The sequence below is a fragment of the Dromiciops gliroides genome, chromosome 3 (genome assembly GCF_019393635.1).
Source record: "Dromiciops gliroides isolate mDroGli1 chromosome 3, mDroGli1.pri, whole genome shotgun sequence".
Lineage (NCBI taxonomy): Eukaryota > Metazoa > Chordata > Mammalia > Microbiotheria > Microbiotheriidae > Dromiciops > Dromiciops gliroides.
In genome coordinates, this window is record NC_057863.1 from 320572524 (window position 1) to 320597203 (window position 24680).

Genomic DNA, 24680 nt, shown 5'->3' on the forward strand with positions numbered 1-24680 from the left:
AATTGAAGGAAGGTAGAAGACTGGCATGAAGTAATGAAGAGCAAAATGAACAGAACCAAGTGAACATTTTATACAGTAACAGCAAAATTGTTTTAAGAATGTCTTTGAGTGAATGTCATTTTGACCACTGTAAATACCCAAATATATATGAAGAAAGACACTATCTACGTCCAGAGAAAGAACTGATAAATAGAATTATGAATAGAATTATATTACATATATGTGCCTATTTGTGTCTAACATAGCCATGGGGGGAGAAAAAAAGAAAAAAAATTAAAATTAATTTACATGGTAACATATTTAAAAGGAATAACATACTATATAGAATAGATTTGCAGTTTCATGTGCTACCATCTTTTTTAGTGTACTATGTTATGGAAATGTTGGTTTTATTCCACAAATTAAAAATAAAATTGAATTTAACAAAAGAAAAGAAAGTGCACAATTAGGAGATGGAGGTGCCATGTACAAGAAATAACAAGGATGCCAGTTAGATCACAGAGTTTGAGGAGAAGAGTAAGGTGTAAAAACACTGGAAAGGTAGAAAGGGGTCAGGTGATGAAGAGCTTTAAAAGTCAAACAAGATTTTATATTTGATCCTGGAGGTGGCACATCCACTGGAGCTGATTAAATGGAGTGGAGGAGTAAAACATCCTAAAGTGTATAAATCTGAACTTTTGGAAGATGAATTGGCTAGTTGAATGGGGAATGGACTGTACTGGGGAGGAACTTAAAGCAAGGAAACCAACAAACAGGTACTGCAGAAGTCTAAGGGTGAGGTGATGAGAGTCTGCACCAGGCTACAGTGATAGCCTCAGAGGTCACTGACAACTGGTATCTATGTCAAAGGAATGAAGGGAGATGACACCAGGATTTCAAGACTCAGTGATGGGATGGTGGTGCCTTTAAAAGTAAAAGGGAAGATAGGAAGAAGAGAAGGAAGAAGGTGATTGGGTGATAATGAGTTCAGTGTTGGGCATAATGAGGTAAGCTATCTCCAGGCCATCCAAGTCAAGATGTCCAAGAGGCAGTTGCAAATGTGAGACTGGAAGTCAGCAGAGAGGTTGGGCTGGATAAATAAATTTGAGAATCATTTGGAGATGATGAATGAATTCATGAAAGCTGATGAGATCACCAAGAGAAATGCTATAAAGAAGAGAAGAAGATCAGGAGAGAGTCCTGTGGGACACCAACAGTTATCAGACAGGACCTAGTTGATTATGCAGCAAAGATGGGTAGTAGGAGAACCAGGAAACAGCAGTATCATGAAGAGGAAGAGAATGATCACCAGTGTAAAAGGTTTTAAAGGCTTGAGAAAAGGCCATTAAATGTGTCAATAAAGAGTTCAGGGTAACTTTGGAAAGAATAAAGTTGGTTGTTGTCCTTGGTTCTCAGAGAGGACCCAAATGGCATCACTATGTTAGAGTCCAGTTATAGTGTATCTGAGACTGGCTGATCAGAACAATATGAGCTCAGAATGTTCTACCACATGTTGGGCACAAATAGTCTAAATGAACATTTGAGGTGGATTCTCTAGATTTGTACATTTCTGGTGTCTTTTGAGCTACTTCAATTTTGCTTTGTTCGTAGAGCACAGTACCTTCTCTGATGAGGGCATGCCATTCTGAGTAGTCCTGTGTCAGTGTCTCCCATGCCATGAAATCAATTTCAAATTTCTTCAGAGAGACCTTGAGAGGGTCCTTATATTGCTTTTTCTGACCACCATGTGAACGCTTGCCTCATATGAGTTCTCCATAAAATAATCTTTTAGGCAAGCATACATTTGCCATTTGAACAATTTGGTCAGCCCACTGGAGTTGTGCTCTCTACCATAGAGTTTGCATGTTTGGCAGTTTATTTCAAGAAAGAATGTTAGTATCCAGTACCTTATACTTCCAGGTGATGTTCATTATCTTCCTAAGACAACTCAAATGGAAGTGATTCAGTTTCTTGGCATGTCATTGGTATACTGTCCATATTTCACAGGAATACAACAATGAAGTCAGCATAAACATTCTGTAGACCTTTAGTTTGGTCGTCAGTCTAATACCTCTTTTCTCCCACACTTTATTTTGGAGTCTCCCAAACATTGAGCTAGCTCTGGCAATGTGCATGTCAACCTCATTATCAATGTATACATTCCTGGAAGGTATACTGCCAAGGTAAATGAACTTATTCACAGTATTCAAAACCTCCATTTGCTGTAACTGATGGTTATACATATGGATGGTGTGATGCTGGCTGGTGGAATACCTGTGTTTTCTTATTAATCACCTTGTTTGAATCAAATGAGATGCTTGTGGCATCATTTCTAAAACATATAGGGACCTAAGTCAAATTTATAATAATGTGAGTCATTCCTTAATTGAAAAATGGTCTGAGGATATGAACAGGCAGTTTTCAGATGAAGAAATCAAAGCTATCTATTGCCATATGAAAAATGCTCTAAATTACTATTGATTAGAGAAATACAAATTAAAACAACTCCAAGGTACCCACCACCTCACACCTATCAGATTGGCTAATGTGACAAAAAAAGGAAAATAATAAATGTTGGAGAAGCTGTGGAAAAATTGGAACACTAATGCATTGTTGGCGGAGCTGTGAACTGATCCAACCATTCTGGAGAGCAATTTGGAACTATGCCCAAAGGGCTATGAAACTGTGCATACCTTTTGACCCAACAATACCACTAGTAGGTCTATATTTCAAAGAGATCATAAAAAAGAGGAAAACCCACATGTACAAAAATATTTATAGCTGCTCTTTTTGTGGTGGCAAAGAATTGGAAATTAAGGGGATGTCCATCAATGAGGGAATGGCTAAACAAGTTGTGGTATATGAATGTAATAGAATATTATTGTGTTGTAAGAAATGATAAGCAGGAGGATTTCAGAAAAACCTGGAAAGACTTACATGAACTGATGCTGAGTGAAGTGAACAGAACCAGTCAAACCATTAATGTACACAGCATCAACAACATTGTGTGATGATCAACTGTGATAGACTTAACTCTTCTCAGCAATACAATGATATAAGATAATTCTAAAGGACTCATGATGAAGAATGCTCTCCACATCCCAGAAAAAGAACTGTGGAATTTGGATACAGATTGAACCATATTGTTTCTACTTTGTTCTTGTTTTTGGTTTTTTTGAGGGTTTCCCCTTTTGTTCTAATTCTTCATTCACAACATGACGAATCTAGAAATAGGTTTAATGTGATTGTACATATACAACCTATATCAGATTTCTTGGGTCTTGGGAAGGGGAAGGAAAGGGAGGGAGAAAAAATTGAATTTTGAATTTGAAAACTCTCCATGTAACTGGAAAATAATAAAATATTTTTATGATTAAAAAAATGAGATGCTTGTGAAGCACTTAGCACAGTGTGTGGCATATGGTAGGCACTCAATAAATAATATTCCCTTCCCACTACCTACCATATGCCAGGCACTATACTAAGTGCTAGGGGGATGCAAGCAAATAAAAAAGTAGTCTCTCTTCTCAAGGAGCTTACAATCTAATGAGAGAGACAACATGAAAGCAACTATGTACAAACAAGACACACACAGGACTAATTAGAAATAATCAACAGATTATTTATTATTATTATTTAACATTAAAAGGGATATGGAAAGGCTTCTTGTAAAAGGTGGGATATTAGTTAGGACTTGAAGGAAGCCAGGGAAAAGTGGAGGTGGAAATGAGAGGGGAGAGAAAGAGGGAGAGGGAGAAAGGAGAGAGAGAAAGAGAGAGAAATAGGGGTGGGGAGGTGGAGAACAGTTTCCTTTGAATAATGATGTTGAACTACAGAGAGTTAAGAAAGAAAGAAAGAAAGAAGAGTGAAAGGAAAGGAAATGGAAGCACAAGTTATGGATGACCTTCTTGAGGAGCTTAGCCATGAAAGACTAGAATGATAGCTATCATGAGGTGGACAGATCAAATGAAATTTTTTTTAAATTTTGATATCTGTAGCTATATCTATGGCCACACCCACAAACATACCTACACATATATGAGTGTGTAGGTACTCAAATGAATCTTTGATCCCATTGATCCAGAAGTTCCTTCCAACAATACAAAATGCAATACAGTCATTCCTGCCTAGCCTGTACAATTCTTATGCATGTCCTCCCAACATTCTGTTTGTTTGTTTTTTAAGTGAGGCAATTGGGGTTAAGTGACTTGCCCAGGGTCACACAGCTAGTACGTGTTAAGTGTCTGAGGTCGGATTTGAACTCAGGTACTCCTGACTCCAGGTTCGGTGTTCTATCCACTGCGCCACCTAGCTGCCCTCTCCCAACATTCTGAAATTCTTCCCTGCTTTCTTCCGATATTGTGTGAGTAGCAATGGAGCACTCTGATTCTCCACTTGTTGTCTCTTGCCCTCAACCCAGGAACAGCTCATCTTCTCTTTCTATCATATAATTGCTTAATGACTATCTTTTATTCCTGTTTTTCTTTGGAATTCTTCATTGATTATATGTATAGCCTGCTCAAACCCACACCTCTTTATTGCCTTCTGTGACATTCACTTTTAAATCTTTGAAGGCTGTTTATTCCATGCCACAATATCATATTGTAACAAAATTTTAAAATGGTATTAAAAATATGGGTCTCATGGAGAGTTTGGGGGTAATTAAAGGAAGTTCATATTTTCCGAAAGTCAGTCAAGTCTGATCTCCCCCTGTTCAATTCATTGTCCATCTGTACTATCTGTCCCATTGCCAATGTTCAAGCTCTGTAGGTTGTCCATCCAAATTTGTTATAATCTGGACAATAGCCATTCTTCACCCACTGGATCTCTCCTGTGAGTATGGCCAGCCAAATCTTTAAGTAGTTACGGATCTCTTCCATAAAGCTTTGCAATGTTAAGGGCTTTGGTGCCAATAGCACAATGCCATTTACAAACAGAAGCATCTAGACAACCTCTTCAATTTAAACTATCTCCTCCATCACAGTGTCAAATTCCTTTGGCCAAGCAGGTAGATATTTCTGCAAGGAGTCATAAGACAAGGTTATTTCTATTGATCTATCTTTCCAGGAATCCTAAATCATCTTAATCTGTAGGTGGAAATAATCTCGTTGTAAAGAGCCTGTAAATCTGTGTTTTGTTTAATTGAATATTTTTAAATTATTCTTACATTCTCTACATTTTTCAGTTAATTGTGAAATGGCAAAGATGTGGTCTATTATTGACTATTAATTGGGAAAGCCTGTTTGTTCCTCACCAATACCTTCATTGAGGATACCTTTGAGATAACTCTTAAAGATTTTGTAAGTAGATAGGAGAACAGGATTACAATTGATGTGCTCTCAATCACCTTTTTCTTTGTATTTTTAAAGTCAAAGTTTTTTCCACTCCTTGGAGCTTCCTTTCCTTCATTAATGCCTTCACAATTGTGTTATTTTAAAATATATCTATAAATATGCATAGTTCAGTCAAGCTGTTTTTCCCCCTTCCTTTCCTAGTTAATGTCATTTCTAGCTCCTCTACGAGTATATCCCTGATGGTGATATTAAAGTGCAAGTGTGGAGGTTCTACCATTGTTGACAGAAAAAAAAATTGTTAAAATGTTTTTTGCAAATCTTTTCCACTTTTTCTTATTTGTCATTTATAGTGGATAGAGCACTGGGTGTGGAGTCAGGAAGACTCATCTTTTTGAGTTCAAATCCAACCTCAGACACTTATTACTTTGTGACCCTGGGTAAGTCACAGCCCCATTTACCTCAGTTCCTCATCTGTAAAATGAGATAGAGAAGGAAATGGCAAACCACTCCACTCTCTTTGCCAAGAAAACCCCAAATGGGATTAAGAAGAGTCAGATGACTAAAATGAATAAAAAAGTCCTACTTCCATTTTCATGATTAAATCTCTTTCACTTTGCTTAGATATTTTGCTACACTATCTTTAAACCGATGTTACCCTCCACTACTTTCTGTTTTATGAAAAGATACTTCTCATAATCCTCCGTCATTCTTTTTTATAAGATTTTACAGCAAGTTCACATTCTTAATCTGGTGGGGCTTTACCACTTGGTAAATTAGAAATTTACTGAGTAAAGCACTTTCTGGGATCCTTTGGTCACTTTGCTGTAGAAATTATTTTATACTGGTTAAACTTCTGAACAATATTATAGTCAGTGTTGACATAATTCCTGTTATTGATTTCCCATTTTTAATTGCCAATTGATTGTTTAAATACTTTGGGATTGTTTTAATAGCACACTTTTTTTTTTTTAGTAATAATGCTGATCTTAGCTAGATAGCCTGACTTATTTACTTATATGCATAATATAGACCTGTTAGATGGGGTTCCCATCCAATTGCTTTCGGCAAAACATTTTTTCATCCACCTAGTTTTTTACCAAATATGTATGCTATGCTGAATTCTTTCAAATAACTAGATTACTCTGAGGCCCTTAAGTGTGCCAGACCTTACTCCATACAATCAGAAAGATGCCATCCCCAAACCAAGAGCCCCTGGAGGTTCCTGCTGTTGCCTCCTGGTAGGGGAAGTGGACACCATTTGTAATTTTAAATCATCGTGATGCTGAGACATCTGTGCTGTGTAATAAATAAGCATTTATTAAGGGTCACCCGGGCAAAGTGCATCATTAGGTGTTAGGTAATGATGAGGTAAGAAGAATAAGGGCACAGGTGTGACACAAATTTTAAACTAGGCCCGTGGTTTATACGGGGAACGACGGGGCAAGGAAGCTCCTTCTAGCGGGTAGCCCGGGGTCGCATTGCCATCACGTGTCAGAGGCTGAATTTGGACCCAGATTGGGGGAGGGGCGCTCCGCCAAAGCCCGGGAGGTGCGTGAGCTCGTGTAGAGGCGCACGAGCATCCACGAGCCCCTCCCTTCACCCCGCCCCCAGCGCTTCACGGGGACCAAAGGGCGCAGGCGCAGAGGAGAGAGGGGGCGGGCTGCCGGGAAGATGGCTGCTTGCGCATCGCTGGTGTCTGCCGCAGCCTTGGCACGGCGGAAGAGTTGGGACTGGGCTGCCTTCTCCTTTAGCTCCGCCGCGTTGCTCTCCCGAATGGTCGAGAGAACGCCACGGAAGGGCCCAGGTCAGTGTCCGGAGGAGCGGCGGCCGCCATGCTCTTCCTGGGCCTGACTCGCCCCTGGGCCTCCTTTGCTGCCCGTGGTTTCTGGTATCAGTGGCCCTTCCCCCTTCCCTTCCTCCCCCTACTCTTCCTCCCTTTCTCTTTCCAGCCGTCCCTCCCCTTCTGCTCCCCCTTCCCCTCACCTTCATTTCGGGTGTCTAACCTTAGTGTCCTATTCAAATTTAAATCCCCAGTGCCATCCCACACACAAATACACACCCCTAACCATATTTTCAATACTATTTTTTTTCTCAAATCTTTGATGAAGAAAGAAGGAAGGGAGGGAGGGGAAAAATGTCTGGAGGAGAGGCCAAGTATTTTTTGAAGCCACAGGTTCCAGGTCATGTCTTTTGTTTTTAAATTGAGAAGGGTGTTTTTTCCCTTAAGTTCTGCACGCAAATTTATTCAGGTTATTCATATTGAGTTTGATCCTCACCTGTTAGCACCAGTTCATAATCCATGTGTCTCTGAACTTTAAAAACAAGTTTATATTAAGTCTAAACTCTTGGATATGTTGGAAGATATTTTAAAAAAAAACTTTCTGTTGTAATCTGCCTGTATTTCAAGTAAAGAAATTTAGAAATGCCATCATTTGACATTTTAGCAAATAAAACATGTTAGCATTTATTTGAAATAGTTTCCCCAAGGTATCAGTTTCTCTATTGAAAATGAGAAATTGGTCCTTATAAATGGACTGTTCACCTTCCTCTTCTATCTTGAGGAATCTCAAGTTTATGGATACAGGACAGCTTAGGTGTCATCACCTATTAGAGACTTTTCCTAATCTTTCTAGTTGTTTGAACTCTCTTGCTCTTAAAATTTCTTTGTCTTATTTTATGTTTACTTGTATAGCTGTTGTATGTCCCCTAATGAGAATATAAGCTTCTTGTGAGCAGGCATAGTTAAGTTTTTTGAGGGGAGAGGGTTGTATTCCCTAGGATTCATATACCTTACCTATATTAAAAACACTTGAATGTTTTTGAATTGAATGGATTGTGCAAATATTTTTTTAACTTTGCAAATGGTGTGAAAAGAAGTGTTTGATGTATAAAAGATTACCTATCTTTTTGTGTCTTAATACTGAATTAGATAGTATGGAATAACAGAAAAGAAAGACAAAATATAGGCCATGTTCTTAGAGTTTACAGTGGAGTTGATTTCCAGATCTGTGTTTTTAGTTTTGACATCTGTCCTGAGGTCCACAATCACATTTCCAGTTATCCACTGTGGTATAAGAGAAAGAGCACTGAATTGAAGTCACAGGATTTGGGTTTAGAACCCAACTCTGATGCTTACTACTTTTTTGACTTTAAGCAAGTCTTTTACCTTCTCTGGATCTTAGTGTCCTCATATGTAAAATGAGATTAAACTAAAATGACCTCTAAGGGCGCCTTTGCACTCTCTATATGGGTTTACGTATGATTTGTACCTGTATTTCCTTCCAGTAGCTCAAACTCAACATGTATAAAACTGAAATAATTTCTCTCCCAAATCTCCTTCCGTCCCTTTTTCTGTTAATAGCACTATCATCACCTGTGCTTGAAAATTTGTTGTTATCCTTTGTTGTTTGTTCAGTTGTTTTCGCTTGTGTCTGACTCTTTGTGATTCCTTTTGGGGTTTTCTTGGCAAAGATACTGGAGTGCTTTGCCATTTCCTTCTCCAGCTCATTTTACAGATGAGGAAACTGAGTTAAATGACTTGCTTGGGATTACATGGCTAGTAGGAATATGAGGCACAGGATTTGAACACATTAAGATGAGTCTTCTTGACCTCAGGCTCTGCTCCCTATGCATTGCACCACCCATCTGTTACCCTTGATTTTCCTCTTCTACACTTTTTACATCTAATCAGTTGTCAAGCCCTTCTGACTTGGAACAACATATTTCACCCTTTAATTTGATTCACCACCACAGTATCTCAGGCTGTCATTTCCTTTCACCTAGACTGTTGTACTTTCTTGGTCTAGTTTCCTTCAACCTCTTTACTAATTGGAATACATTTTACATAGTATTGTCAAATTAATGCATAGCTTTGGTCAGTACTCCTTGCTCAGTCCTTAATTGATTCTCAGTTACTGAGCAGATAAAAAAAAATTATGTAGACTAACATTTAGATCCTCTACATTCTGGCTCTTTTCAAATATATCTCGCATTCCCTTCACTTTATATTATTCTTTACTCTAGCCAAAATGAACTATTTTGTGTTTCATGGAATGTGTGACACAAAACAAGTTATGTTTGTTAATCATGAAAATATTTTGTGATATTCCTAGTAAAGTGATGTCTGTACAAGGTAAAGGATGATATTTCATTTTGTTTTTGCTAGTTTTCAGATGGAAGACACATGCTTCTTTCCTTCGTCGGCCAAACCTTCCAAATCTGGCTTATAAGAAGTTAAAAGGCAAAACTCCAGGCGTTATTTTCATCCCAGGCTATCTTTCTAATATGAATGGGACTAAAGCATTGGCAATTGAAGAGTTTTGCAAATCTCTAGGTCATGCCTATATAAGGTAGGAAACATTTCAGAGAGAACGCTGCTACTATATAGGATAATGATGGCTATTTGGTTATAACTAACCAGAATAAGTTACAGCCAGTCTTTTAATGTTATTATTATAATAGTATATCTTTCATGTTATGGATTTAGGAAGCAATGATTTTATGTTAATTTTAACACTTTCAATTTGGAATTCCTAAAATTTTGGGTATAGATTATGATAAAAATATGATTAATTTTTTTCTGTTAACCAAAATCCTCCTTCCTTTTTTTCCCTTCAATGAGAAAGAAAAATTAAACTTCTGTTATGAGCATGTATAATCAAGCAAAACAAATTACTATGTTGTCCATGTCCAGAATAATGTTACAGTCTTCACTCTGAGTCCACCTCTCTGACAGGAGGTGGATGGCGGTTTTCTTAATGAGTTCTTTGGAGTTGTAGTTGTTCATTGTGTTGATCAGAGTTCCTAAGTCTTTCAAGGTTGATTATCTTTACAATGTGGATGTTATTTGTACAGATTGTTCTCCTGGTTCTGTTCATTTTGTTGTTATTCACACAAGTCTTCCCAGGTTCTTCTGAAACCATCCTTTCATAATTTCTTATAGCACAATAGTATTTTTTTGTTTTTGTTTTTGGTTTTTTTTTTGCGGGGCAGTGGGGGTTAAATGACTTGCCCAGGGTCACACAGCTAGTGTCAAGTGTCTGAGGCCACATTTGAACTCAGGTCCTCCTGAATCCAGGGCCGGTGCTTTATCCACTGCGCCACCTAGCTGCCACCTAGCTGCCCCCTAGCACAATAGTATTTTATCACATTTTTTAGCATTTCCCAGTTGTTAGATATCCCCTGATGCCCCCAAATTTCCAATTCTTTGCTATCACAAAAGAGTTCTATAAATATTTTTGTAAATATCAGTCCTTTTTCTCTTTCTTTAATCTCTTAGGGGTATAGACCTAGTAGTGGGTCAAAGGGTATGCGTAGTTAATTTATTAGGATAAATATAGGTTTTAAAAGGAAATTGTGCCAAGTAAGTCAAGGGATGTTTAATTTACTGGAGAATAAACCTATTAAGAACTTTAGAAGCACTATTTACATATGCACAGTAAATATAATGAGATTATTATCCATTGTAATTATTCTTTTATTTGATCATACTATTTTTAGTGTAGTTCAAGGTGCTGTTTTTTCAAAAATACATTCACTTCATGATATTCTGCAATTCAGACTTTTCATTGGCTTTCTAAGTGATTGACCCCCTCATTCAAGTAGTTCATTTTGGGGAAGACTGCTACATTAACAAAAATTTCAGTAAATATGTAAGATTTCCCTCACGTGGAAATAGCACATTGAATATTAATTGCCATAGACACTGGCCTTGAGTAGTTTATAATTGAATGGAAAGGATCTAAATAAATAACTCTTAACACAAAGGAGAATGACATATCTAATTGTAGTTAAGTTCAGTACAAATGATATGAGGAATTTTGAGGGGAAAGATCAGTTCTAGAGGTGGGGGGAAGGTTGAAGAGGAAAAGCTTCATTGGGAATATAGCCCCTGAGTTGGGCCTTGAAGGGTAGAAAAAACTTAAGGAGACAGATATTAGGAAGAGGGGTAGGTTATTAGGAAAGGATGAGAGGGGTTTGAACATAGTAAGAGAAAGGGAATCTATTTAAAACCTAGGGGGTTGTCTTAGCAAACACTTAGAGGTATAAAATGAGGAAAATAAAATGGGTTTAACTTGGAATAATAGTAAGAGAAAGCTGGTTGGAGCCATGTTGGGGCTTAAAGCTAGGGTTAGGAATTACCCTTGATATGGTTGGCATTGGAGAACCATTGAAGATTTTGGAATAGAGGAATGACATTGTCAGAGAGCAGTGCATTAGGAAGATTTTTTTAAAAAATACAGAATCCAGATGTATGTACTGAAAAAGAAATGGATTGTAAATAAGAAGATATCTAGGATATTTTATTGTTTGCATAAGAAAATGAAGGCCTGAACTATGGTGATTATAGTAGAACTGGAGAGGAGAATGTGGCTTAAGAGATAATTTCAATTAAATTGGAAGGACTTCAACAAACAGTTTTTAGGTACCTACTGTAGTCCACATACTTGGTTAAATATTGGGAATACAAAGGAATAAAAAGGCAAAATTCCTGCCATCAATGTGGACTTGGCAGTGTTTGGGGAAAATGTATGTGTGGGGGTGGATGCAAACCTGAGTGATTGGGAAAATGGTAGTGACATTATGAGTACTTAAGTTTTGAACATATTGTATTTAACTGCAATGCAATTTAGATGCAGATAATTGAAAATATAGAACTAGAGTGTTTAGGAGACAGGAAAATATATAAATTTGAGTCATCTGTGTAGGGTGGTAATTGAAAGGAGAATGGAAAAGATCACACAGAGTGGTTACATTTGGTAATCTCATTTTGGCACTGTTTTAGATAAGTAATTTAGTTATTGTGCAGGCATCAGAGTCATTCACATATGAAAGAGATAGTAATCTAAAACCTATTATGCCAGAGATTTCTTAGGGGTAAATTTAGCTAACATTCGTGTAAGCATTTTGGAAAATTTTAGTTACATATTGTCTGACACAGATAACCACAGAAATATAACAGGCAGATCTATAACCTTCAGAATCTTTTTATTTCATTTGGTTGTTTTAAGAATCAGAACAAGTTATTTTAGAAACTAATTAAATTGAGAGAATTGTATTAATCTGTTTTCTTTTATGAAATTAACTTTGAAAATGTTATATTGTTGAGTTTTGAAACTCATTTCAACTATTTTAAAATATATCCTCAAGACTTATGCCTTTTATGAGTATTCATGTAATGCTAAAACTGCAAGAAGTATAATTATGAAACATGATATCTCTATTTAAAAAGCTTAAATTACAATTGAAAATAGTAAGAGGGCTCAATTTGTAGTCAGATGATGTAGATTCAAATTCTGGCTCTGACACTTAGTAGCTATTTGACCTTGGGCGAGTTGTTAATTTACCTCACTGACCATTGTAATCTAATTTATAAAATGTGAGAGTTGAAGTAGATGTCTGATCCCCCTTCTTACTCTAAAACTATGAAATTATAATAAAATATATTCCTGTAAAGTTAAATCTGGATACAGAGATTGCTCTGTATGTAGATGTAATATGTGAATAAGTTCCACAAGAGGAGGTATAAAAGGAGGTATGAAAGGAAGAGCACTTGTTTGAGAAGATAACTGGGTTTTTATGTATAGCCTTACACCAACTAGTTGTGATCTCTGGCAAATTATATAACTTTTCTGGACCTCAATTCCCACAACTCTGAAATGGGGGAGTTGGATATTACTGTATGATCTGGAAAGTCCCTTCTACCTCTTAAGATTCTGCCATTTTAGCATTGCTGAATGGTCTAGGTAATCCAGATTGTTGAGGAATAAAGTCGTAAATGGAGATTTTATAGAAGAACCTTGATGGAGGAGCGTTAAAGAATGAGTCAGATTTGGATAAGTTGTGAGGGGCAAGGACATCACATTTATTTCCTGACTTTTGTCATCATGCCTATGGTTAGAATGTCACTGATGAAGACTAAGTCAAAACTTAATATTTCTGAGGTCCTGTTGTTTAAGTTCTGAATATATGATCACTGTTGTTGCCTTATATGACAACAAAAAATCTAATAGTTGGAAAAGGAAAAACTATAAAGCTTGTGATAATCTAGTATTTATAGGTTATATGCATTTTTATGATTATGCTTTGTTCATTTATCTCCATGTTCCTCATTTCGAATCTTAAATTATTAATAAGCTGTAGTGTGCAAAAGATTTCCATTGTGAATGAACTTTTTATTTAAAAAAATACATTTGATTGGTGCTTTTTGGTTTTTTTGTTTTGTTTTGTTTTTTGTTTGTTTGGGGTTTTTTTTGGTGCTTTTTGTTTTGTATCAGAGTTATGTATCCGAGTCTCCCCCTTCTACCATCCCTCAAGAGTTAAGCAGAAACCACCAACACAGTTACTTTGTCTACAACATGAACAGTGCTGCCCATAATCCCCAACTTCCCTGCTGAAAGAAAGGAAGGATGTCCTTTGGAACCATTATTGGTTTTTCTGTTTCTCAGAGGCTTAGCTTCCTTTAAGGGATCTTTTCAGATACATTTTATAGATTCTTCTGGTTCTGAGAATTTCATTTTGCTTCATGATATCCTAAGTGTAGCACTGGAAGGGATGTCAGAAGTTACCTAATACTTCATTTTACAGTTAAGAGTAACTAAGAGCCCAAGGAGGCAATGTCACTTGCCCAAAATGATACAAGTAGTGTCGATAGCAGATTGCTCTTACTTGCAAACCAGTGTTGTTTCTACTAGCTCATACATATCTTCCCAGGTTTCTCTGCATCCCTCATATTTGTCATTTCTTACTGCACAAAAATATTTCATTGTATTCATATACCACAGTCTTTTCCAGCCATTCCTGAATAGATGAGCTGCTCCTTTGTGACCAGTTCTTTGCTCTCATAAAAATGATGTTATGAATATTTTGGTCTGGACTGGACTTTGATTTCTTACACCTCATTGGAACTAGTGGGTTAAAAGATATGAAAAGCTAGGGGCAGCTAGGTGGCGCAGTGGATAACGCACCGGCCCTGGATTCAGGAGGACCTGAGTTCAAATCCAGTTTTAGACACTTGACACTTACTAGCTATGTGACCCTGGGCAAGTCACAACCCTCATTGCCCTGCAAAAAAAAAAAAAAAAGATATGAAAAGTTGTCACATTTCTTTCAAAGTTCTGAATTGATATGCCCAACTAATTCACAGCTCTACCAACAGTGTATTACTTTACTTGTTTTCTTCTAGCCCCTCCAATATTGACTGTTTCTGTTTTTTTATCAACTTTTTTCATATTGAGTAAAGTGAAACTTCAGAATTCTTTTAATATATATATTTATCTTAACATTAGTGATTTGGAACATATTTTCATATGATCATTTAAAGTTTTGAAAACTGATTTACATCATTTGAACACTGATTTAGGAAATGTCTTTTGGTCCCATATGTGTTACTTCCCTATGTGTCATATATGTTAAGCATATATAAGGGATAACTTAATGCAAGTTGTTTTTTTCCCCTCCACTTTAGAATTTCTCTTCTATTAAAATTGTTTTGTTCATGGTAGAGCTTTTTAAATTGTATGTAAATGTTAATTTAAATTATACTCATGTCAGTAGCCTCTGAGGTGGTCACTTTATTTCAAGCATTGATAGCAGTCTTTAACAGCTATATCAAACTCATAATACAGAAAAGTATACCTTGTACCATAGAAAATACACAAACAAGAGAACAGGAAGGATTAGATGTGTTGTTTAAATACTGCACTACTCTCCCTCTTGATATAGATTACAGACTTCTAATTAAAAGCAAAGGGAAAGCATATTTTTTTGTGTGTATTTGTTTTTTATTTTATTTTCTGTTTTTTTTTGTTTTAAAGTAATAAACATTTTTATTTATAGTTTTGAGTTCCAATTTTTATACCTCCTCTCCCTTCCCTTCCCCTTCCCTGAGGCAGTAAGCAGTCAGATATGGGTTATACATGTACGATTATGTAAAGAATTACCATATTAATCATTTTGTACAAGAAAACTTGAATTAAAGAAAAAACTGTAAGTGAAAAAATAGCATGCTTCAGTCTGTGTTTCATCAATATCAGTTCTTTCTTTGAAGGTGGATAGTGTGTTGCATCAATAGTCCTTTGGGATTGTCTTGCATCATTGTACTGCTGAGAATGGTTGAGTCATTCACAGTTCTTCATCAAGCAATATTGCTGTCTCGGTGCACAATGTTCTTCTGGTTCTGCTTACTTCACCATACCTCAGTTCATACAAGTCTTTCCTGCTTGTCATTTTTTATAGCACAATAATATTCCATCATGATCATATATCACAGCTTGTTTAGCCATTCCCCAATTGATGGGCATTCCTTTTATTTCCAATTCTTAGCCACCACAAAAAAGAGCTGGGAAAAGCATATTTTCAGAAAGAACCTAAAGGTCTATATATAACTTGAAAAGAATAAGCATGAGAAAATGCTTTCTTTGATGTTATATTGCTGTTCCTCATACTCAGTATTCCATTTGCCTCTCAAAATCTCTACTTTCCTTCAAGGCTCAACTCAAGCACCATGTTCTACATGAAGTCTTTCCAGATCCCCTCACTGCAAATCCCTTCACAAAATCATCTTTTATCTATTTTATATATGCCTATTAATGTGCACGTTATCTCCCCTAGCTAAACTGTACACTCCTACAGGTTAGGGACAGATTCACATTTTCATCCCCAGTATCTGGCATATGTGTTGGGCATATAGTAATAAAATAGAATAAGTATCAATAAAATGTTCCTTTATTGATTAATATGGAACTAGTGTATGAGCTTCTCAAAGCTGTGGATTGGCACTGCTGCCTTGCATTCAGTGGCTGTTTAGAAATGTTGAATGGAGGCCAAGGAAGGATGCCTGGCCTGTTCTCTTTGCAGATGATAATTTGAGCACAGTAAGAACACACACAAAGTTAAATTTAAGGTTATCTTAGTGTTTCTCAATGAAAAGATCAGAAGAACATCCCCTATGTCTAGACTAGTGTGAATTTATCACCTACCGTAGTGGTCTACACTTAATAGTTACTTGCTAGGGGCAGCTAGATGGTACAGTGGATAAGCACCCGCCCTGGATTCAGGAGTACCTGAGTTCAAATCCGGCCTCAGACACTTACTAGCTGTGTGACCCTGGGCAAGTCACTTAACCCCAATTGCCTCACCAAAAATAAATAAATAAATAAATAGTTACTTGCTAGTATTTTTTTTAATTGTTAAAGCACATTTTTTTTTTATGAAGAACATGGAGTTGATTGACAATGTGTATTCTCTGATGGGTGGCTATAGTTTGTCAAGTGTTATAATGTTTAAATATAGATCTTTGACATAGGGCTAGAAGGGATTTTATTTGGAGAATCCCCTCTTTTTACTGCTGAGAAGACAATCCAGAGGAGTTAAGTGACTTGAGATAGGTTAAGTCCTAGAACAAGAATTTCAACCCAGGTTCTCTTTAAGTCCATCATTTTTTCTATTACACAACATCAAATGATGAAAAACAATAAGTAAAATCATTTTAATGTAGTGATGAAATTGGCCCACTTTGTCAGTTTTCCAGATCCAGTTCTAGCGGGTTCAGGTGTACCCAGATTTATACAGAATAAGGTGGATTGGGACGATCTGTACATGTACTAGGTTACAGATTCCCATAAAACAAAGCCTTTGATGCTTAGAAATAAAGTATCCCCAATGATGTTGATTTTTTTTCCTGATTGGTTCCAATTTTTTTTTTGTGTGTGTGTGTGTGTGAAAGAGCATTTTAGAGGTATTGCCTCGTGAAGTTATTAGCAAAGCTGTTCTCTTAAAATTATAGGTTCACACAGATATTTACAGGGCTATTAGCATCCTTCCCATCTACTGGTGGGTTACTGCTTTTGTTCAGCCTAGTTACCAAAATGTTAACAATGTGAAATAACATTTGGACTATTTCATGAGAAAGTTGTCTATCAAGTAGCACACGATTCAATTTCTTTATAACATTAAAAATACAATTTTAATGTTTTTACCTAAAATTGTCACATCAAACATTATAATAGACTTGGGGAAAAGTGTGCCCTCTTGTTTGCAGACTTGTTTCTAATGATGAAAAACAATTTGTAAACTTTGGAGTCAGTAAAGACTCTCCAGAATACATTCTTGTACAAATTCTTGAAATGTTGAACTAAAGTATAGGGTTAAGACGATAATGTATTGAGTGTTTGACAGGTAAAAATATATCAGGAAGCAGAGGGAAGAAGAGATTTTTTTTTCTCTGAAGAATGAGAACAAACCCATTATATTCAAGGAAATTTTGCTGGCCCAGGGGATATGAAGGAAGGGAAGGAGGGAGGAAATCCTTTCCCTTCAGAGAAGTCTACCATGACCTTTGATTCAACAGTTAATTTTGTAACAAAAGAAATCTGTTACATTTCCCTAAAGAAGATGTCACTGTATCCACTTGACTATTCAGAAGAAAACTTTTTTTTTGCTCATCTGCCTCCATTAGGAATTTTTGCAAGAAAACAAATACTTGGTTCAGTACATATCCCAACATTGTTTCACCCTTTCACAGTAATGACCCTGAATTGTCACAAAAAAAGCAAAATCATGTTCAATATGCTTTACTTTCCAGGTCAAATAGATAATGACAAATTTTGTAATAAGTTATTAAAATGTTTTTGCTGTTAAAGGGGTGATTCATTTTTTAAAAATAATTCATTTAGAATACTTTGGTTTCTGATTATTCAAGATAAATTAGGTCTTATTCTAGACAACAGCCAAAAGTTGTTAGCTATTCAGATTATGCGTAACTTTCTTCTGCCGATATAACTAACTATACATTAAAAGATTCTAATCACAAACTTCAAGATCCGTGTCACACCAAACTTGATATTTGGGGTCTTCTCTCTCCCTCCAGTTCCTTTAGCAAACGTGAGTCCTTTCTTTATTGACTTCAAACAGTGGAAATCACTAAAGCTACAACCAAACTCATCATCTTCCTCCAAAGTCTCTGTTTCTCTCAGTGCTACCATCTTTCAGTAACAGAAGCTGGAAATTCTACTATTTTTTTTTTATTCCCTCTCTAGCTACTCATGGGCAGTTACTAGATTATATGTAGAATCTAGTCCTTAAATGACTAGAGGTGTGTGTATTGGGGGCAGGGAGGAAGGGACCCAAAATAAAAAACAGATCATACATTTGTAGCATTATGCATACACAATAGGAACTAAGGACATAAACTTTCCCATTTATAGCTAACAACCTTTGAGATTAAATATAAATGAAAAATAGCTCAAAATTTATTTTTTAAACATCTCAGATGTTATCTATCTATGCATATTACTATCAGATTCCCTTTGTACTTGCATTGTAGCGTATTGGGGGGAAAGAATATTATCTATGCTTTTTAGTAATCAGGGTACTAGAAAATCTTGTTTATACATCTTATTATTTTACAGGTTTGATTATGCAGGATGTGGAAGTTCAGAAGGCAATTTTGAAGAATGTACAGTGGGGAAATGGAGGAAAGATGTTCTCTCTATAATTGATGATTTAGCAGAAGGACCTCAGGTTATTTTATGTGATTAAGTACTGACATTAGATTCTTGGTATATTCTTTAAAACGGAAAAAGAGACAAAAGGCAAAATTTTGCCACTTTTTTCTTTTTTTAAACATTTTTAAAAATTTTGAACTTAAATGCAAAATAAGAAAAGAAAAAAAAACATTGCCATGTACACAGCAGAACATAGGAGAGGATTCAATATAAAATAATAAATTTCCATTTCAGGAAACCCTATATTATAAATGCTACACATTGTTTTCAAATCTGCCCCACTTTTCTTTGCTTCCTTGTTGATTTTCTTTTGTTCTCTGCTGTGTACTTTTTGCTTGATTTTCCCCCCTCCTGGCCCTTCCCCCCCAAGAAGGCTGCAATTAAATGTGGAGACATTAGATAGATAATGTATATATATATACACACGTGTGTGTGTATATACACACACACACACATATAGATAACTACACACATTCACATATATACACATAAATTCATATACATATATGTAAGATTACAATACTTATTTCCACTTATATTTTTCTCTGAAGGTGGATAGCATCTTCAAAATTTTGCTACTTTAAAAAAATAGTGTAGTTTTCTTTCACTGCTTAATTTGGGGTTATTTTTTCTTTAGTTTTTTTCATATAATAACTCTTTGTATTATAATAAAAGCTTATGTTTATATAGTACTTTTTAGTTTTTTACAAAGCACTTTGCATATATGAACTCCACATTAGTGCTTAGTAGATACTACTTAATATTGTTATCTTAGATTTAGAGATGAGGGAACTGAGGCTCAGATCACAGGAATGATGAATGATCTGAGCCTCTGAGAATGATCACAGGAGTAAATGTTGAAGTCACAAAGTCAGGTTCTAGTACTCACTCCTTCCACTTTGTCCCACTACTTTTCAACTACTTATGGCAAATTAATTCTTCAGTTGTGTATCCTCCCAAATTTATCAGAGGCCCACAGTTTAAAATTAGTGACAGTCATTATGTAAAGTGTTACGTTTTGTGTATTTTAATATCTTACTTTAAAAATAAATATCTTATTTCTAGATACTGGTTGGATCTAGCTTGGGTGCCTGGCTAATGCTTCATGCTGCAATTGCACGCCCAACAAAGGTAGCAGCTCTCATTGGTATAGCTACAGCAGCAGATAGCGTGGTAACAAGATTTAATCAACTTCCCACTGAGGTAAGTAAATGTGTGTGTGTGTGTGTGTGTGTGTGTACATACACACATATATATATGTATATAGACAGAAAGAGAGAGAAGAAGGTCTGGCTCAAAAACATGCTTATTAAGACTATGTACTTCCTTCTAACTTTTCTACATTTTTCAAGTGTCTCTCTTGGTTGTATTTGCTCCTTCATGAACTGTCCCTTAGCTATTGAAGCTTCTTACTTCAAGATTCACTTCATTTTGTTTTCTTATTTGTCCAAAACCTTTCTGTCAGATTGTCTTGAGCCACACATGGTCACATTCTCAAATTGCTTCCATGGTTTGTCTCTTTACTAATCACATTACTTTATTTTGTCCACATCTTTTGTAATCTTTTGCACCTGTACATTTTTGTTCTTTTGATTTCACCTTTGCTTGTTGCTTAAACATTTATTTGGTTCCCTTTTTTCTACTTATCGCTGTGTTTTATGATGCTAAATTGGTTTAGTTTAGTGTAGTACTTAGACAAATTTGAGACAGAGATAAAGTGTCTGAAATAACAGAAGTTGACAAACCTCTCATAACTTGTTCTAAGATGTCTGAGGGCATTACAAACTATAGTAATAAAAACAAAATAGAGATTAGAGTTCTACATAGTTTTACAACTCTGAGGCACACAAATGAGAACTTCTGCCCTATATGTCAGGTATCAAGTAGCAACACTTTCCTTTTAGGCCAAGGGTCATCAGCCTTAGTTGTGCTTTGGCATACAACTGTTGTATAAGGAGATCCAAAGAGAGAGAATGATATGAGAGAGAAAAGAAAAGGTGAAAATGGTATCACTGTTTTTCTCAGGTCTCAATCACATGCCTATAAGTTACCTGATTAGTGACTCATTTTCTGTTTAGTTGGATGGCTGCAACAATTGTGACCACAGTCTTTGTTAAATAAAGCTCCTCTCTCTAACCTCTCTCACCTCCTATTTCAGCTGATTCTATACTTCTTTCTACCCTTTCCCTTAAACCTTTCTTTTTCTTTCTTCCTTCCTTCCTTCCTTCCTTTCTGGTGAGGCAGTTGGGGTTAAGTGACTTGCCTAGGGTCACACAGCTAGTAAGTGTCAAGGGTCTGAGGCCAGATTTGAACTCAGGTCCTCCTGAATCCAGGGCTGGTGCTCTATCCACTGTGCCACCTAGCTGTCCCTTCCCTTAAACATTTCTTAAGAAATCTGGTGTGATCTTAAATTATGCATGAGAAACTCCTTGTTGAGGGAAAACTTTAAAGTCTATTTCACTGTACTAAATTGAATTTTTTTTTTTTTGGTAATCCCATAGCAAGTATTTAAGGGTCTACTGAGTGGTAGGCAATGTGTTAGGCACTGGTAATTAACGAACAATAAACATTAAGTGACTACAAAAATATGATCTGCTGTAGAGAATAATCTTCCAAAGTCTGCCTCTTCTGGTTTAATTGTTTTTTATTTGTAATACTCTCAATGTGCATACAAAGAATTTTTAATGATTTTCTAAAGATGATTAAATAGACATGTAGGTCAATATTTATTTCCTTTGTATCTTAGGAGATATTAATGTTTTTCTCTGTCATTTAATTGAAATGATCCCTTTGTTTATATCTTTAAAAATCCTTAGAGTCACAGAAAGTAGAAGCCATAGTAATAATTTCAACTTGAAATTTAATACAGTGATCAAAATGACATAAGTATATTAGTTGTATGTGTATAATGTCTGTCTGTCACATAATAGGTATTTAATAAAATAATGAATGAAGCAAGTAGCTCACATTCTAATGAGGGAGACAACATATATGGAAAGTTTCAGCCACAGGTCAGATGGAAAAGTCCCATCATCCTTAGGGGAAAATAACACAGCAGATATTAATTCTTCATTAATGTCATTTCCACTAATAAAATTGTATCAGCTTCTGATGTTGAAGTCTTTGACAATATCATGGACTTTAATGGCAAGACCTTTCTTTTCTGGGTCTTTAGAAATTATTGCTGTAACACCTCTAGGGGCAGTGACCACGCTGCATCTCCATCCACATCTTTCTTGGATGATAACTGAGGACTCCATCTTATTCATTCTTTATATCCCCTCTTCTTATTGAGATGTGTTTTGAAATTAAGCAGATTTTTTCCTAAACTTTTCACTGTTTATATTCTTTTATTCTTTTTTTTTTTTTTTTTTTTAGTGAGGCAATTGGGGTTAAGTGACTTGCCTAGGGTCACACAGCTAGTAAGTGTTAAGTGTCTGAGGCCGGATTTGAACTCAGGTACTCCTGACTCCAGGGCCGGTGCTCTATCCACTGCACCACCTAGCTGCCCCTTATTCTTTTATTCTTAATTTAGGGTACAGGCACACAATATTTGAATTTGAAATACTAACATGCTGATATTTTTGGTTTTTTTCCTCTGTCTTTACAGTTTGTAACTGTAGGATGTAAACATAAGTGCATATTTTAAAGTCCTGACTTTTCCCAACAGGCAAAAAAAGAAGTAGAAGTGAAAGGTATATGGAAGATTCCTACACAGTACAGTGAAGATGGATTTCATATCATTAAGTACAGTTTCATTAAAGAGGCAGAACTCCACTGCTTGTTAAAAGGCCCTATCCCTGTGACGTGCCCTGTAAGATTGCTCCATGGCATGAAGGATGAAGTCATTCCATGGCAAACTTCCATGCAGGTCGCTGAACGGGTGATCAGCACAGATATAGATATCATCCTCCGTAAAAATAGTGATCATCGAATGAAGGAGAAGGAGGACATCAAACTTCTTGTGTATACCATTGATGATTTAATTGATAAGCTTACCACCTCAAATTGAGTTTCTGGTGGCACAAATATACACTTTCTTGTGTGGTCAAGCAGAGGCCAATTTTTAACTGAAATGGCAGACTAATGAATCAGGAAGGCTATAAGGGTTGACAAAAAGTACTGGGCTATAAGTTTTTTCTCTTACCTCTGTATTGTAAATACTATATGATAATTTTCTTAATGCTACATTTGCACAGATGGTAAATATTGTGAATAAAGTATAGGTTGCTTTTGAAAGTCTTTTTCTCTTTCCTTCCATCCTAGACTTTTTTCATTACAATGTTTCCTACGCTATTTTTTTACCAAGAAAATGTTTGTGTTGACTGTGCCAACTGATATATTTGGTTAATGCTTCTTGAATTGTAAAATAAAGCTTAGTTTTTTTCATTTAAGACCATTAAATATGAAGATTTGTGAAATGATTGTGATAGTTTTATGTTCAGATATGCAAATTCACAAAATGCACCAGAATTGTTTAGTGAAATTAAAATTTGAAAAAGTCTGATTATAATAAAGTTCAAAATGTAAAAGGTTGTGACTTTTATAAAATACATGTTGTTGGGGCAGCTAGGTGGCACAGTGGATAGAGCACTGGCCCTAGAGTCGGGAGTACCTGAGTTCAAATCCGGCCTCAGACACTTAACACTTACTAGCTGTGTGACCCTGGGCAAGTCACTTAACCCCAATTGCCTCACCAAAAAAAAAAAAAATAAAATAAAATATATGTTGTTAATAGATCCTGTAGAATATTTTAAATTAAATTAAGGTAATCAGAACCTTACTCCAAGTACCTTCATAATATGAAATAGGCATTAGGTTTATAAAGCTTTTTTATTTTGAAGTTATATTTAAGCCTACTTCAAAATTTCAAGAATCCATTATTTTATTTGTGTGTGTACTTTTGGACTGATGCTTATTGTAACCCCTCCATGCTTTCATGAATTTTTTTTTTTTTTAGTGAGGCAGTTGGGGTTAAGTGACTTGCCCAGGGTCACACAGCTAGTAAGTGTTAAGTGTCTGAGGCTGGATTTAAACTCAGGTACTCCTGACTCCAGGATCGGTGCTCTATCCATTGTGCCATCTAGCTGCCCCGCTTTCATGAATTCTTGAAATTAAAGATTTCACTATCTAGTGTCCAACTCTTTGAATGAGCCTTGCCACGCTTAATTTGGCTTATTTGTTGCTGGACTGGAATGGAAAGCTTTGAGGTTTAGAATAGGACCTGCCAGAGCTTACTCTTTAATGATATAGCCTTCAGGAATCCTGGGTCACCTCCACATTAAGTTTATTTGTAAAACTTGAAGGATAAGACTGTGTTTGGTGACTTGGAGGAAATGTCAACAATGTGTCAACGATGACAAATGAGGCAAATACAATGTTATATTTATCCTGATTAAATTTTCAAGTCTTTGATGTGGGTTTAAAAAAATATATGCCTTGGGGCAGCTAGGTGGCGCAGTGGATAGAGCACCGGCCCTGGAGTCAGGAGGACCTGAGTTCAAATGTGGCCTCAGACACTTACTAGCTGTGTGACCCTGGGCAAGTCACTTAACCCCAATTGCCTCACCAAAAAATATATATATACACACACACCCTCAGACATGAAGGATGGAGTAGATCCATGTAGCTGGACAACAGTTCAGTAGGAGAGACCTGGGAGCCGGAGGGCTAGGGGATGTGCATGGAAGAAATCTACTTGCAGTACACTGCAAGTTCACTGAGTCAGCAGTGGGGAACAAAGCAGCCAAAAAGCTAATGCTATTTTAGGTTTTGTTTGTTTGTTTGTATTTTTTTTTTCGGGGCAATGGGGGTTAAGTGACTTGCCCAGGGTCACACAACTAGTAAGTGTCAAGTGTCTGAGGCCGGATTTGAACTCAGGTACTCCTGAGTCCAGGGCCGG

The 24680-nt window shown here is 36.2% G+C and overlaps 1 protein-coding gene across 1 annotated transcript; it reads left to right on the plus strand.

Annotated features, from left to right (window-relative positions):
* Nucleotides 1-6917: 6917 nt before the first annotated feature.
* Nucleotides 6918-23365, plus strand: ABHD10 (abhydrolase domain containing 10, depalmitoylase). The gene is made up of 5 exons (XM_043999208.1): nt 6918-7077; nt 9439-9622; nt 18683-18794; nt 19844-19981; nt 22449-23365. Exons 1-5 carry the CDS (start codon nt 6945-6947, stop codon nt 22788-22790), a joined length of 909 nt encoding a protein of 302 aa, XP_043855143.1. The 5' UTR covers nt 6918-6944; the 3' UTR covers nt 22791-23365.
* Nucleotides 23366-24680: the final 1315 nt, after the last annotated feature.

Bases quoted from the DNA above. Each gene is read 5' to 3' on its own strand.
- ABHD10 (XM_043999208.1), top strand. From the start codon at position 6,945: ATGGCTGCTTGCGCATCGCTGGTGTCTGCCGCAGCCTTGGCACGGCGG. The intron at 7,078-9,438 runs GTCAGTGTCCGG...TGTTTTTGCTAG, and splicing joins AACGCCACGGAAGGGCCCAG to TTTTCAGATGGAAGACACAT. The intron at 19,982-22,448 runs GTAAGTAAATGT...TTTTCCCAACAG, and splicing joins TTAATCAACTTCCCACTGAG to GCAAAAAAAGAAGTAGAAGT.